Source organism: Sparus aurata, chromosome 18 (assembly GCF_900880675.1).
Source record: "Sparus aurata chromosome 18, fSpaAur1.1, whole genome shotgun sequence".
Classification (NCBI taxonomy): Eukaryota; Metazoa; Chordata; class Actinopteri; order Spariformes; family Sparidae; genus Sparus; species Sparus aurata.
In genome coordinates, this window is record NC_044204.1 from 18,354,761 (window position 1) to 18,368,801 (window position 14,041).

The 14,041-nt window shown below is 41.8% G+C and overlaps 1 protein-coding gene across 6 annotated transcripts in view; it reads right to left on the reverse strand.

Annotated features, from left to right (window-relative positions):
- tenm2a (teneurin transmembrane protein 2a) overlaps nt 1-14,041 on the reverse strand; it is a 220,720-nt gene that overhangs the window by 126,435 nt on the left and 80,244 nt on the right. For 3 of the 6 annotated variants that reach the window (XM_030395922.1, XM_030395920.1, XM_030395926.1), the window contains one exon: nt 9,008-9,058. The exons of the other annotated variants lie outside the window; for them this stretch is intronic. In XM_030395922.1, the coding sequence (XP_030251782.1) occupies nt 9,008-9,058 (51 nt within the window). The remainder of the gene's footprint in view (nt 1-9,007; nt 9,059-14,041) is intronic. 6 annotated transcript variants of the gene reach the window in all.

The window sequence follows — 14,041 nt, forward strand, 5'->3', positions numbered from 1 at the left end:
GTTTTACTCAGCAATGTCATGTCTCCTCCTGTCTTTGGAGAGACACAGGGAGGCATTAGCAGCCAACCGATCTGCGAATGGTCAATTCATTTTTAATAGGTTCAGAGGGCTGGGTTGCATTAATTATGCCCAGAGGTGACTGGAGCATACTAATATTGATCCAGGTGGATGGTTCTGATTTGGCCAATGCTGAGGTGTGCAGTGGGAAAAGGGACACGATGGCTGATGCAGAAACACAGAAAGTGTCAATAACATCAAAACAGAACGGTGTGAGCAGACGGATATGCGAGCAAAAGAGTCGGCCAATCAGTGTCCAGCTATTTTAAATGTTTATCTGTTTTCGAGACCAGCGTGTTTAAAATGTAAATGAGGACATAAAGGCTTTTCCCACCTTGACAATAAGTGGTCCTCTGGATGACAGTGTTCTAATGTTAATGACTTAATAATTACTTGTTGGATTGGGTATAGTCATATTCAGAGACGTTTAATTTCAGTTAATGTTTGTCAAATCCTGTTGATCAGCACCCCTCGCCTGATATTAGACTTAATTGTTAACTCATCGCACGCCGTTCCCCTCGTCAGTCTGACATTGCCACCATTCTAACTGATTTCCGTGTGGGAAGAAAGCTCAATTTTGTCCTAACCAATGCCTGGAGACCAACTTGTCCGCCTGAATACGGGGTCATTTTAAGTTGACAGTGATGCATAGCCATGCCAACACACTGACTTTGCCAGTGTCGAGTGTGGGGAAGTTAAAACAAACTACAATGACGGGCGATATCGAGAAGACTTGTTGTCTATGTAAAAGCAGCATCCATCTTGTCTTTTGCAGTCAGGTTGTGGGGCACAGTGGTGTCAGTCACGCCCATGCCGCTGATTGGCTGACTGTTAATCCACCCAAGACGCTCACTGGATCATCTGCTTTTTTTTTCCAGCTAGAAACTGCTGTTCCATGTTGCGATGCCAAACGAATCATTCAACTCAGCAGCCCGATTCAAAGGTCTGGACCCAGGCAACAGCTGCCGTATCAGATGCATGGTTCGGAATCTTGCACTGGTTACCATGTGTTTGATTGTCTCACACTTCTTCTGTGATTTTTCTGCTTGGTGGCCTGAATGGTCACCAATTAATCTTCACGTGGTTCATTCCAATCTATTATAATGCCTTGATTGGGCTTGCAACTGATCTCGAAAGATCAGCTTGAGACTCATGCACTATATGCATTGGTACTGATTACAGTGACTTGCTGCTGTCTGCCCTAAAATAGATAGTTATGACTTTGCACAGGGACCACTGGGGACAAGAGGCTGGGGAAGTCTGGGCTGACCCATTGATTAGGTATGAAGGTGACCAGGGTGTACTATTGATTCTAACTGGTGGGGCAGGTACTCTGTTGCATAAAGTGGAACAAGCTTTCAGTGCAACAGCCAGGAGAAGGAGAGCGGTGGCGGCAGACCAAAGAACTTGTCGTGCTTCTATTTGCTTTATCAACTGAGGAAGAAAATGGCAAAACCCTAACGGCTGATAAAGATCTAAAAAGTCATATTCCTCTGTTTTCCTGGGCTTGAGCTCCAATCTCTGTACAACTGATAGTTGGCTTAACCGTGGAAAGGGTTCAGAAAGGGAGATTTGGGACCAGCTGAGATGCCAGGCTGTCTCCATGCTCGGTTATGGAGATGGAAGATAAAGTCAGATACTTGTCTGATGATTAGCCAGTGCCACGTATTAAGTGGCAAAACAAGAGGACTTGCACAATCAGGGGTTAGAGACTCTAATATAGATTTATTCATCTATTCACTTTCCTCCCATTTGACTCCTCGCTAAACAAAGCCAACCTATTAAAGCGAGTATTGAGTGGAGAAGAAATGTTTTTAACTGAAATATTGACATCAGTGCTGCTGCTTTTTTCTTCTTCTGCTGAACAGTGTGGTTTTAATCAGTATATGAGTCTTCGCTCAGTACCCATGCAGGAGCTGAGCAAACGGGTTATTTGGGTTTTTCAAATGCACACAGTTAGAATAAGATAAATACATAACATGAGGTGGTCCATATCGCATCCTACACAGTGGGAACGCAAGCTTCTGACAAGCTTAGAGGATTGATAGATCAATGCTGGTGTGGAAACTGGAAATAGAGGAAAAATAGACCATGATTACATTTCCTTTCTTCCTCTGAGATAGAAAACATAAGACCAACTGCACCAACTCTACACACTAAGATCAGTTTACCTGATGGGACAAGAGGTATTCAGTAGCTTTATAATGGTTTCTAAGGCTTTGGAATGAGCTCTCAAAGGCTTGAGAAAATAACCCCTGATGATGTTGTGACCTTTTGAAGATGATACTCTATGGAGTTTGAGAGACATGGACATGAACTAGTCACTGTTGTGAAGATCTAGTGAAAGATGGCATTGAACTGCTTTGATGGAAGTGTAGGATCGGGACTTTTTTTAAGCTTGACTTTCTCCAGATATCTTGACCTCTGCTTCACCAATTTTGGCAGTTCTTTGAAAGTCCCCTACTATAAATCTGATGCAAAATGTCCTATGATATTTGACAAGCAATCACATTGATCACATCATATTAGGAAGCACTGACAATCCCTCCTCAGACTCAGACTTCGCTGTTGCTAGCGACTTGAAGAAGAAAAAACACATTGTTTCAGAAATGATTACTCTGTTGCAAAGCATTATAGCATAAAAGGAAGAAAAGTAACCTTTCAATCAGAGCTAATTATGCAAATGCGGCGCTTAATGCTTTACACACACAAGCTACATACTCTTTCTTGTAGCCCGTATGCGTGAAAAGGGAATTAATAGCCGGACAACCCTTTCAATCATAACCTAACAATGACATTCTGTAGGTGTGTGCGTGTGCGCTATACGTGTTAATGTTCTTATTTATTATTTGAAAAGGAACAAAAAGAAGTATAAATTGACGCTACACACCACAGCATTAATTGGCGTAGCATATTTGCAATGCCTGTCGCTAAAAGGGCCTTTAGAATATAGGGCAACAACAAAAAGGAACATTAAGAACAAAAAAATCAGAACTCAACACGTAAATGCAGACAAAAAAAACCCACCAGACACAAACTATAATGACTGATCCCTCTTCACAACCTGTCAGTTTGAGTTCACAGAACAATGATCCCAATAACGATCCAGTTTGAGTTCTGCATGTAAGGAATTCTACATGTATGAAGGGCGCCTTATATTTCCCTGTTGGATGCTCCACGTGTTTGTGCCACATGCCCGCCTGTGTGCCTCAGTGAAAATGTTGCACTTTGTTATCAGACTGTTTCCATCAGGTTCTCTCTCCCTCCCTTTTCTCTTTGTTTCACACATAAACAAAACACTGGCTAGCAGAGACTTGCTAGGTAACGCCATGCCATGCCTCACCATGCTGTGTGTTGCCCCGCGGCGCTGCGCTCCATTCGATGAGACAGCATGAAGCACAAATCAATATGGATTAAAACTCTGTAAGGAGCGATCCACGGACTCCTCCTCCCTGCATATGGAAGGAAAATGTGTGCACTTATAATGCTGGATCACAGATATTTTTTTATTTTTTTTTTTTCCCTGCTTGTTAATCATAGAGGAAAACTGTAGAGTGGGAGATAAAGCAGCTCTGGACTATAGTGCAATCATGGCACTGAAGAAAAAACGCCTGTGCCACGCCCGCCTCTTGCCACCCATGGGGCATATCCATCAAGCCGCTCAGAGTGCTCCGTGGCGGGGGGCCTGGAATCAGCACCTCATTCCACCTGCCACACCTAGACCGAGAGTCACACATGAGCGCACACACACACATGCGCGTGCATACAGTCATACACACTCAGTGACAGGCCTGGTGGTAGGCCTCAACCCCCACGGCAGTAGGGGGCCTCCCACAGCGCTCTGCAGGACGTCAGAGATTATCCCGGTGCGTGCAGACAGTCACAGAATGTTAATCCTCAACCATCTCTTCTACTGTGCTGTTAAATCTGGATCTTCCTCGCAATCGCTCCTCCCCCTACGGATCCCCTCTTTTCTTTATCCATCACTCTCCATCCTCTCTTTCAATCCCCCCCAAATTCCCGGCTCTGTCCTCTTTCTATCATCTGCCTTTAACTCCATCCTCTCCCCTCCGAAAATCTCTTGATCCCTGTCTTGTACTCGAAAGCGACAAGGCCTCATCCCCATTCGCTCTTATCCTTTCTTTCCGCCGGTGGCCCAGCCCTCCCTATCAGCCCCGCATTGATCTTCTCATCCCCAAGAAAACAAAACACCAATCAGCCTGTCATAATCACTCTGCAGGAGGAGGAAGCGCCGAACAGCCGAGCACAGCTGCTACATGTTGATGTAGAGACAGTGGAAAAGCTAACGGGGCAACGAAAGGGGAGCTGAGTTTGCTTGAATGAACATGTGCTGGATGTGTGCTATTTTTAAAGCATGCAAAGAAATGGTTTATTAACTATTTCTCACAGATTCCATTCTGTTGATGATGATACTGATTCTCATTTCTTTTTTATTTGTATGCTGGAACAATAAAGTGACAGCTGCTGGAACCGTTCCTTCTCAAAATTACAAAAACAACCTCTGAATGATATCTGGTCTCCCACAGCTCCTCTTCACTATTTACTCTGATTTACTCTCGTAAAAATTGCCCTCTGCTGCTTGTACTTTTTTTTTTTTTTTTTACTACTTGTCCCCAAGGATTTTTCTCCGGGACACTATGGCAGCTAACTTCCAAACAATAAATGCAGTTTGTGATCCGTCAGCAGTCTCCGGACTGTTACCCCCGTCATACCGGGCTTTGTTGTCATGCAAAGCACATGGGCTGCAAACTTTATGTCTTCACATACCTCAGCATCTTTTCACCAAGGGAGATCGGACAGATCCAATAAATCTACAGCTGTAATGTTGGCTGCGGCGCATTTAGACCTTACATTAACCACATGAACCGTGAGCTTTCTCCTTAAATTCACCTTTGAATTGCTTTAAAGTAAGAGAAATAGCTTTTTCAAAGCGAAATGTGAAAAGCTGCCACAGTATCTAAGATTATTTTCATGCACCAATGGGAAGCTTCTTGAGCTTGAAAGTTCGAATGAGTAATCAAGGACGTGCCAAATAATCTACAGGGATGAAAAGGTTGACACAGGCATTGATAAATAATAATCAATTGAAGTATCAAGTTCAGATCCTCTTCTTGTGACAATATTTCTAAAGATCGCGGAGGTTCCAGCTCAAAGTCCCTTCTATCATCTTTACACAATGGCATCTCTGGAATTTCACATAGCAGATATTGACAAACAAACATGCATGCTGTAAAAGTAAAAAATAAACACCCACACGCGTCTTTTTTCCCATTCATACTTCTGACTGTGAACACATCTCATCATTTCAACCTATGTCAGTTCTATGCCATATATAGCGAAAGGTGCTACATAAATAACGCTCGCACTATCTTTGATGCATTACCGTTGCTTGATACTCCTCTGAGAGCTCCCTGTATGTGTAGTGAAGCTATTCAACAAACGAAATATTTACATGATACTGTGAAATCTGAGAGCACCGCAAATCACATAATCATACATGAAACATTTAGTGTTTTTTTGTGTATGTTTACATTGCGTTGTGGTTAAATTGTGAGGTTGTTGTTGTCAGACAAGCTGTCAGTTTTCTGATGTATTTACAACCAAAGTATATGATGATGGAGAAATCTGTTAGCTGACAGTTAATTGATAGCATATGTTTAAAGAATATTAAGAGCTTGTATAGATGAATATCAGCATCGTATGATAAGCAGTTAGGTTTTACCCTGGTCCCCATCTTATTTTAGCATGTTATTATGCTAACATTTACTAATTGGCACCAAACGCAAAGTACAACTGATGCTAATAGGAATGTGAACGAAACAAGGTGAGGATATGACCAAATTCACCAAAGGAACATCGATGTGTGTAGCAAATTTCATGCCAATCCATCCAAAGATTGTCGTGACATTTGGATTGAACCATAAACGTCAACCTCATGGTGGCACTTCAAGAAAAGCAGCTGTGATTTAGTGTCTGGGCACAACGGATACCTATACCAAATGTAATGGAAATTCAATAGTTGTTCAGAAATTTCAGTCTGCAACGAGGGACCGACAACCAGACCGACAAACACTGGCATCACTAGGGCAATGCTTTGAGTGTGGCTAACAAAAGTTGCTTAAATGTGTCATTGATATCATTGAGATACCATCTCTTACCAACTGCCTCGGACTGTATTCAGGAACAACACAGTTGTTGTTCAAATCATCTGCCCTCTGAAGTTGCCAGTCTGTTTGTTGCTTACTCTGGCAGCAATGTTACTAGCCGATGTTGCTAAAGCTGGCTGGCTGGGCACATACTGCAGGTTGTCCCCCCCCCCCACAAACCGGCAACTACCAAGACTTTAATATTGGCTGACAAATCTTGTTAGAATCAAGAATTAGTTGTCCGTAGATACATTATTAAAAGAAAAAAAAAAAGGATTTGTCAACATAGAAATTATCATTCATTATCAGAAGTTATCAATATGACCTTTAAACAAACATGAAGGTTTAAACACTGTCACTTAGTTAATAAACAGGGTTTATACTTGTTGATGATTCTAATGAACAAACAATCCTACACAATCTAAACATTATGCTTCAACTTGTACAGGTAAACCCGAGACAAATGTATAAGCTACAGAATACTGACGTAGGCTTAGTCAAACACATTCATGTTTTTGAAAGCAAAACCAGTGTTTGAGCTGATAATGGTCAGTTGATGTGCCAGTAATGGCTGTCATTTGAGCCTGTGTGTATCGAGCACCAACACCACCGCCTCTCTGTCGGCTCAGAAGATTAATGAGGGTGTAGCCTGATGTCCTCTACAGTCACCGGTGGGTTGTATATCATTCTTTGGACAGGTGACTTCTTGTATGAATCTTTTGACTTGGTTGATAGCTCGATAATTCCTGCATCTTGTTGTGTGCTTTCGAAAACATTATTCTAAACAAAATAGACACGTTAGTTTGTTATTTTATATAAAAAGTTAATACCTCCCCATCGTTTTAAATGGATTTCAGACAAAAAATGATCACACTAATATTTCATTGTGTATGCTTGGCCTGACTTTCTTACAAACCTTAGTGTTCCATATTTCAATTTTTAAATAAAACTCAGACATAAATCTATAAACCCTGTGGTGTCAGCTGGGGAAGCTCTTGTTTGAATCTGAATGCTGCTGAGGGGCTAAAAACTTCAAATGTACCAAAAATGAAATACTGCTTTAATAATTGCAGATGTGGTGGTGGGAGAAGGAGAGCTTTAGATTTGTGCACTCGGCTGTATCTTCTACTGTCACTTTTAATTGTCTGTGACACTTCTTGAGTAGGATCATTTTTTCCGAGTGTTTTATCTAAAAGCCGAATCTGAAACGACTTTGTGCTAATATCACAATACAGTACGGGTGACAATGTTTTCCTCACCAGTTGTTGTAAAATGTATAGCGCCTGTGTGACGAGTTAAAGATATAATTCAGGACTTTTTCATTTCGATGGGATGTTTACTCAACAGATACCATGGAAACTGTGCACAGCAAATAGCATATATCTCTGACGTGTTTGCACAGACAGAGAGCAATGAAATAAGGCATAGAGGGAAATTAACATCAGTAAATATCAGCTGTATTAACTTCAACTCATATTAGTGTTCTAATTTAACCTGAAGAGCAGAGGCCTGGATTTCTATCAACAGCAGTTTTACTCTCAAGTAAGTGCCACTCACCTCCATTATTCATGTCCTCAAATTAGGCAGTTTTTATGACACACGTTGATCATACGTGTGTATGTATTGATGTATGTATCTATGCGTGTGTGTGCCCATTGTAAATGTGTGGTCTTGCGACCGCGTGCGGGGAAAAATGAATCCCCCTCACCTTTCTATATATTCACAACCGCTTCAAGAAGATTAACCTTTTACCTGATACCGAAGCCGAAGACTTGTGCTCTATCATCTCTTCGGCTCTTTGCTGCCATGTGCATGAACGTCTTACTACCTTTCTATTCAGTGCTCCAGTGTCATGACCTAAAACTATTAAATCCAACGCGTGCATAATATGCGCAAGAAATCCTTTCATACGGGCCAAGCGGCACATAAGAAATAACCTTCACCTGCTTACACACACACACACACACACACACACACACACACACACACACACACACACACACACACACACACACACGTAGGTGTATTTTCTGGCTTTTTCTACTACACAATCTCATTCACACCCGCCACCACTCTGATCCTACTAATGAAAACAAATGAAAACTCCACAGTCCAATAACACAAACATTAACACTAATTCACGCTCATAGAGACAAACAATCTCTGGGACACGGGTAAATACGGCTGACTTTCGGATAGCGGAGGAGGGGAAGAAAAAATGCACCCTCTGGGAAATTTTCTCTGATCAAGTGCAAAGAGATTAACCAGTTGGACGTGTGCTAATGAACGGAAGATCATAATGAAAGGAGCTCGTAAATGCAGATGAGGCATGTGAAGAAGAACAATGGCTTCACCTTGTATCAGATGGAACAAGAGTAATGTACAGAAACCAATTACCTCACTGTCCCGCTCTCCACCTACAACACCAATATCATGACAACTTTTAACAATGGACTGCCGGAAATCTACTGTTTTGGTTGTACAGTATATGTGAACATTACAACAATTACAGTAATATGTGCAATCATACTCTCACAAAGAGCGAGCCATTGAACCGACTCGCATAATGTTGTCCTCTCGCAGATGGAGCCCAGTTAGAAGCTATTATGTTGTGTGCAACAGCCTCTTTCATAAAAACATCAACTTATAGACAAAACAGTAAATCACACACACAGAGACAAAATACAGCAAGGGGGCCACAAAATCACATCAAACACAATCACACACGACAAAGGGCCTACGGTGGGGCTGAGTAATCTGAGCGAGGCCACAGTCAGACTTACTGATTACATAGTCTCCGAACGGATCGTCATCCTCCTCATCATCTAGGTAAGCTGGAGGAGGAGGAGTTTAGGAAAGAAAGGAAAAACAAAAGCAACAAAAAAAGATTATGACAAATCAAGTGAGAAAGAGCGTGGGAAAAACAAAACAAAGCAAAAGAGAAACCGGACAGAACACGAAGTGCACGGCGCGTACAAAATATGGTAAAAAAAAAACAACTAAAATGTGAACGCGGTCTTCCGTCCTGCCATCACCCACCACAATTTTCCCCATTCTGACTCTCAATCTGATACCTCCAGCCTTCATTAGGAAGCAAAGCGCCGACCATTAAACTACAAAAGTAGTTTCAGCACCATGCAGAGGAAAATATGATCACTCATAATTGGCTGGAGAATTCTCAATTTGCTCTCAGTGCTCATCTCTCTCTCTCTCTCTCTCTCTCTCTCCCACCCCTCTTTTTCCTCACTCTTTCTCCGGCAGGTCTGAAGATGGCATGAGAGGCCATTACAGCTAACTAAATTCCCTATTAGGGCAGCAGCACAGTCGTCAGCAAGTTACAAGTCCGACGCCAAAAGATATTGCCACCCCTGTGACTCTCTTTTACCTGATGATAATACTGTTAGTATGGGTGGGCCCCCTCGCTGCCGATGCGAACACCGAGAACTACATTAACACGTTCTTTTCAATGCCGTCATTGTCAGCTTTGTACGAAAAATCTCCTCCATCATCTCCTCCATTCCATTTATTCATTGTTTATGCCTTCTTCTTCTTCTTCTCTCTATCCGTCCAGGCTCCCTCCCTTTAATGTGAGTTAGCATCCATCTACTGTGATCAATATCCCAGGGCTTTTATTAAACAGTGCTCTTATGCATCTTTGTGTGTGTGTGTGTGTGTGTGTGTGTGTGTGTGTGTGTGTGCACCTGCTTTCCTGTGTGCCGCTGCCTCTGTGTGTGTTTGTGTCTGTGTGTGTGAATTATCGGCCTTCACTTCAATATCAACTCTGCTCCAACAATGTCTTTATTGAGTCGCACAAAGAGCGCTGTTTATTTTTTTTTATTCATCGCTGGCTCTGCACGAGTGTGTGAGCGTGTACGAACGCCGTGTTCGGTATGTTGAATAGACCGATCTTTATTGATCCTGACTGCAGGGCATTTTTCAAACCCCGGGCTTAACCCCCAAGACGGACACATATACAGATCCACTCGGTGCACTTGCATGTGTGAGCGCGTGCCTCCTACACCACTTTGCTCACTCCGGCACGCGTAGCTCTTGCCGCATGGACAAAAAGTCCTTGAACCGATGGGTGAAGTATGGAGGCGTACACGCACACACACACACACACACACACACGCACAAACACACACACACACACACGAGCGTGCGAGCACTCACGGCCTGTGTGTGTTTCTGAAAGCGAGCTGTCAGTGCTGCTCTAACACACCATTCATCACAAGCTACTAATTCTGTTAGACCATTGTCGAGCCTTTCGCACCCCACGTTGCTCTCTGAAAACTCAATCAGAGGCTAATGCCCCCAACCCGCCTAACACGCGCACACAAGCTCTCACTCTCGGTTTCTTACTCACACACACTCGCACAGACCCTGAGGGGACAGCAGTGGTCTTGGGGGACCCACCCAGTCCGACTCCATAAGTGTTGCCCGAATTTGACTGACAGGAGCTGCATGGGCGAGTTTACGGGTTTTGAGAGCAGCTGCGGCGGAGAATAAAAGGGTTCTCATGATCACTGCTCGACGTATAATTATAAGCTGCACCCAAAAGTATAGAGCTTTATTCAAACTCCAAATTACCATAATTAAACAATATCTTAAATTACCTTGATTGCAAGACAATCCTTTCAGCGCTCCACTTCCAAATATTCTCTTAAAGTAACAACACATCGGCTGACTTGGTTGATTTGGTTTGATTTATGGTGCGATTGTGCGGTGCGCCAAAAACAGAATAAAGAGGACAGAGCGGGTGCAGGCACTCTGCCACCTGTGCTAGTAGATTTGATTAGTTAATCAGGAATCACTCTGCCCAACGCGGCTTTTATAAAACGTAATTCCAGCCCCAGAAAAAAAAGGAAAAAAAAAAAGGAAAAAAAAAAAACTTTTGACAGCAGATGTTTTTAAGGGGCATTTTGAAAGTTTTCTGCTCTGTCAAAAAGTGAAAAATTAGCATGAAGTTTATGCAAAAATCATATTAACCCAGACCAGTTTCTGGAAACCAGTAAGGGAAACCAGCCGTCTGAGCATGCCCAGACATGGGGCAGGGTTAGGCAAAAAGGCCATACTAAATTTAGCGCCACCTTTTCATTCTCTAATTACGAGATTAATACATCCTGTCACATACGTCACAATACTACCCTATGATTTATTATCCAGTCGAGCAGATGGAGAGATTGGGCCAGAGAGGGAAAGAGGAGAGGGAGATTGTCTGAAAGGAGCTAATCAGCATGCATGTGTGATTGGGCAGGGTCTCGACTGTGGAGTGTGCGGCCAGTGTGTGTGTCTGTGTTTATAAAGTCTGCCATATGAGTAAAGCCAAGATTTATTGACGGAAAACAATGTTGAAGTTGAATTAAATTCGTCCTGTTTCTTTAACAGGCTGCTATTTAATGAGAGGGAGAAACAGAGGCATATGGAGCCACACACACACACACACACACACACACACACACACACACACACACACACACATGTACACATATGTTTAGAGCACTGGACTATGGATTGTGGCCATAAAGTCTACCCTAGGCTTCAGGTTTAAATCAATGTCAAAGCCTGATCTTATTTCATCTAATGCATGTTTTAATCATTCTCCCTCCTAATCAATGCAGTTCGGATGCGGCCATCAGGCACTGCTGGGGCAATTTACAAGCGCTCCTATTCTCCTGCCTGTGTTTCCAGACGGACATTTTACGAGGCAGTGCACAGTGTGACAGTAAATCTCTTCCTCCACTTTGCCAAAATGAAATCTCCCAGTGCTGCTCTCTATGCCCATATTTGTTTGTCTCACTGTGTTGCTTGTGCAAATGAAACTCGTATCGGCTCTGCCAAGTCAACGTTCTACTCTCTTTATTTTAATAGTCTCTGGAAGGGGCAATAAAAGCGAAGTGTCTTTATTCAATATTCGACAATAAAGCTGAATGTAGAAAACTTTGAAATCCCTGAGTTGCATTTAGGAAACTAATTTAAAAGGCTTTACATTCTTGTCGGTAATTGGAATTTAGCAGCAAATGAAAACAAAACAAAAAAAAAATAATGAAAAAATAATTTCGCAGAGTCTTAGTTTAGAAACTGATTTAACGGGGGCCAGAGGTCTGCAGAGGAAAAGACTACACAGGTGAGGCCAATTACTGAAGAGGGACTCGTACACATTGATCACTGGATATCAGCTGTTCTGTTGGTGATCTGGAAAGTCTTAAAGTTTTTATTGGATTTAAAAGCCAATCAGTGTATTTGCCTGTACGTCTATATTGGTATTAGTTGGACAATAATTCAGTAATACTATTTATCAACTTTTGTACTGAAAGTTATCATAGTGCATTATCATTATTTTATAAAGCTCAACCTTCCAAATGAATGATTCAAAGCAGCTCATTAAAACCATCAAAACCATTTTTCTTTATTGCTACCTCATAGCTTCTTTAATGATTCTAGCCGTAGCTGCTTTATTGTTTGCCTGTACCTCAGCACCTTTGTAAAGCAGGCTTCTCTTTCAGTGTGTTCTCAGAGGATTAAGATAACATTAATTAAATAAATAAAAGATATAAAATGAACAAAGCTCTAATGTTATACCTTTCTGATAACTGAACACGTCTCCAGACTTTTTCACATGGGTCCCGAAACAATTCAAACTATTCTCCGTACATTTATTTACTGTAAAACGATCGCGTAAAGAAAATGTGGAACAGAATGAAGAAACAAGCTTTTGTGTTGTCACATTGAATTGAAGTTGCTAACAGCTAACAACTAACAGCTAACTTGCTCTCCTGTTGACTTCAACACAGAGTTGTTGTTCACTACTTAGCAGTATCAGAGAAAACATAGGTTGTGCCTGCCACTGATAGACTTTGCATCTGTCCTTAATGTGTGATATTTGTTTAAGGTGTCGCGCTGAGTATGCGAGCCAGCCAGTGACAGCAACTACGGTAACAGCATGAGAAGAGGCGCTCCTATTTGTCATCACTAAATAATATTTAAACATTTTGTGAATACATATAAAAATCATTTTCATTGGGGAGACATCCCGGGGTGATCTCTGTTAGTCCCAAACACATGTTTTATCATCCTCAATCACAACTGTGCAAACTCCATAAATCAATTAAGATTAAAATATTAAAATATTCCGATTCCAAATTCAACAAAACAAATGGCCAATTTCATTATCTTGCTTTCTCACGCAGTCTCGCATACATTTGATTTATTAAAGTATAATAAATACTCAGAACAAAGCTGCTCCTTGATATCGTAGCGTTAGATCCAGCCGTGTTGCCTAGCAGCTTGTGTTTGTATTCAAATGTTAAAGCTGTATGTGTATACGTGTGTATGTATACGCGTGTATATAAAAAAGGCCTAATTGGTCAGAAAAATATACAATGGCAGACATGTTTACCACTAAGGTTGGGCACTATGGTCTGATGCCAGTTTATGTTTCAAATCTTTCCTCTGTACATTGATATCATGCCCCCATCTGTACAGATACACACGAATGCCCCCAAAGTTTCTTTCTTGCTGTTTACATTAGATATATGTATGGTGCTAATTGTGTTGAGACTAGAAAAAGGCACCAGGCACTGTGACTGACGACTGCCATCTATCCGAAGGATCACACTCTTTAATTTGTTATCGACTCGGGTTGTGTTTTGCTTTTGTTTTTTTTTCCCCAGATATTTTAACTCCTCAAGAATCAAACATTTAAAAATAGTACATGTTCTCAGGCACCATGAAACATGGGGGAAGAAAGTCATCATTCCCCAACTTAGTTTGGAGTTCATTTGTGGCTCATTGATAATTATTATTATCAAACAAAA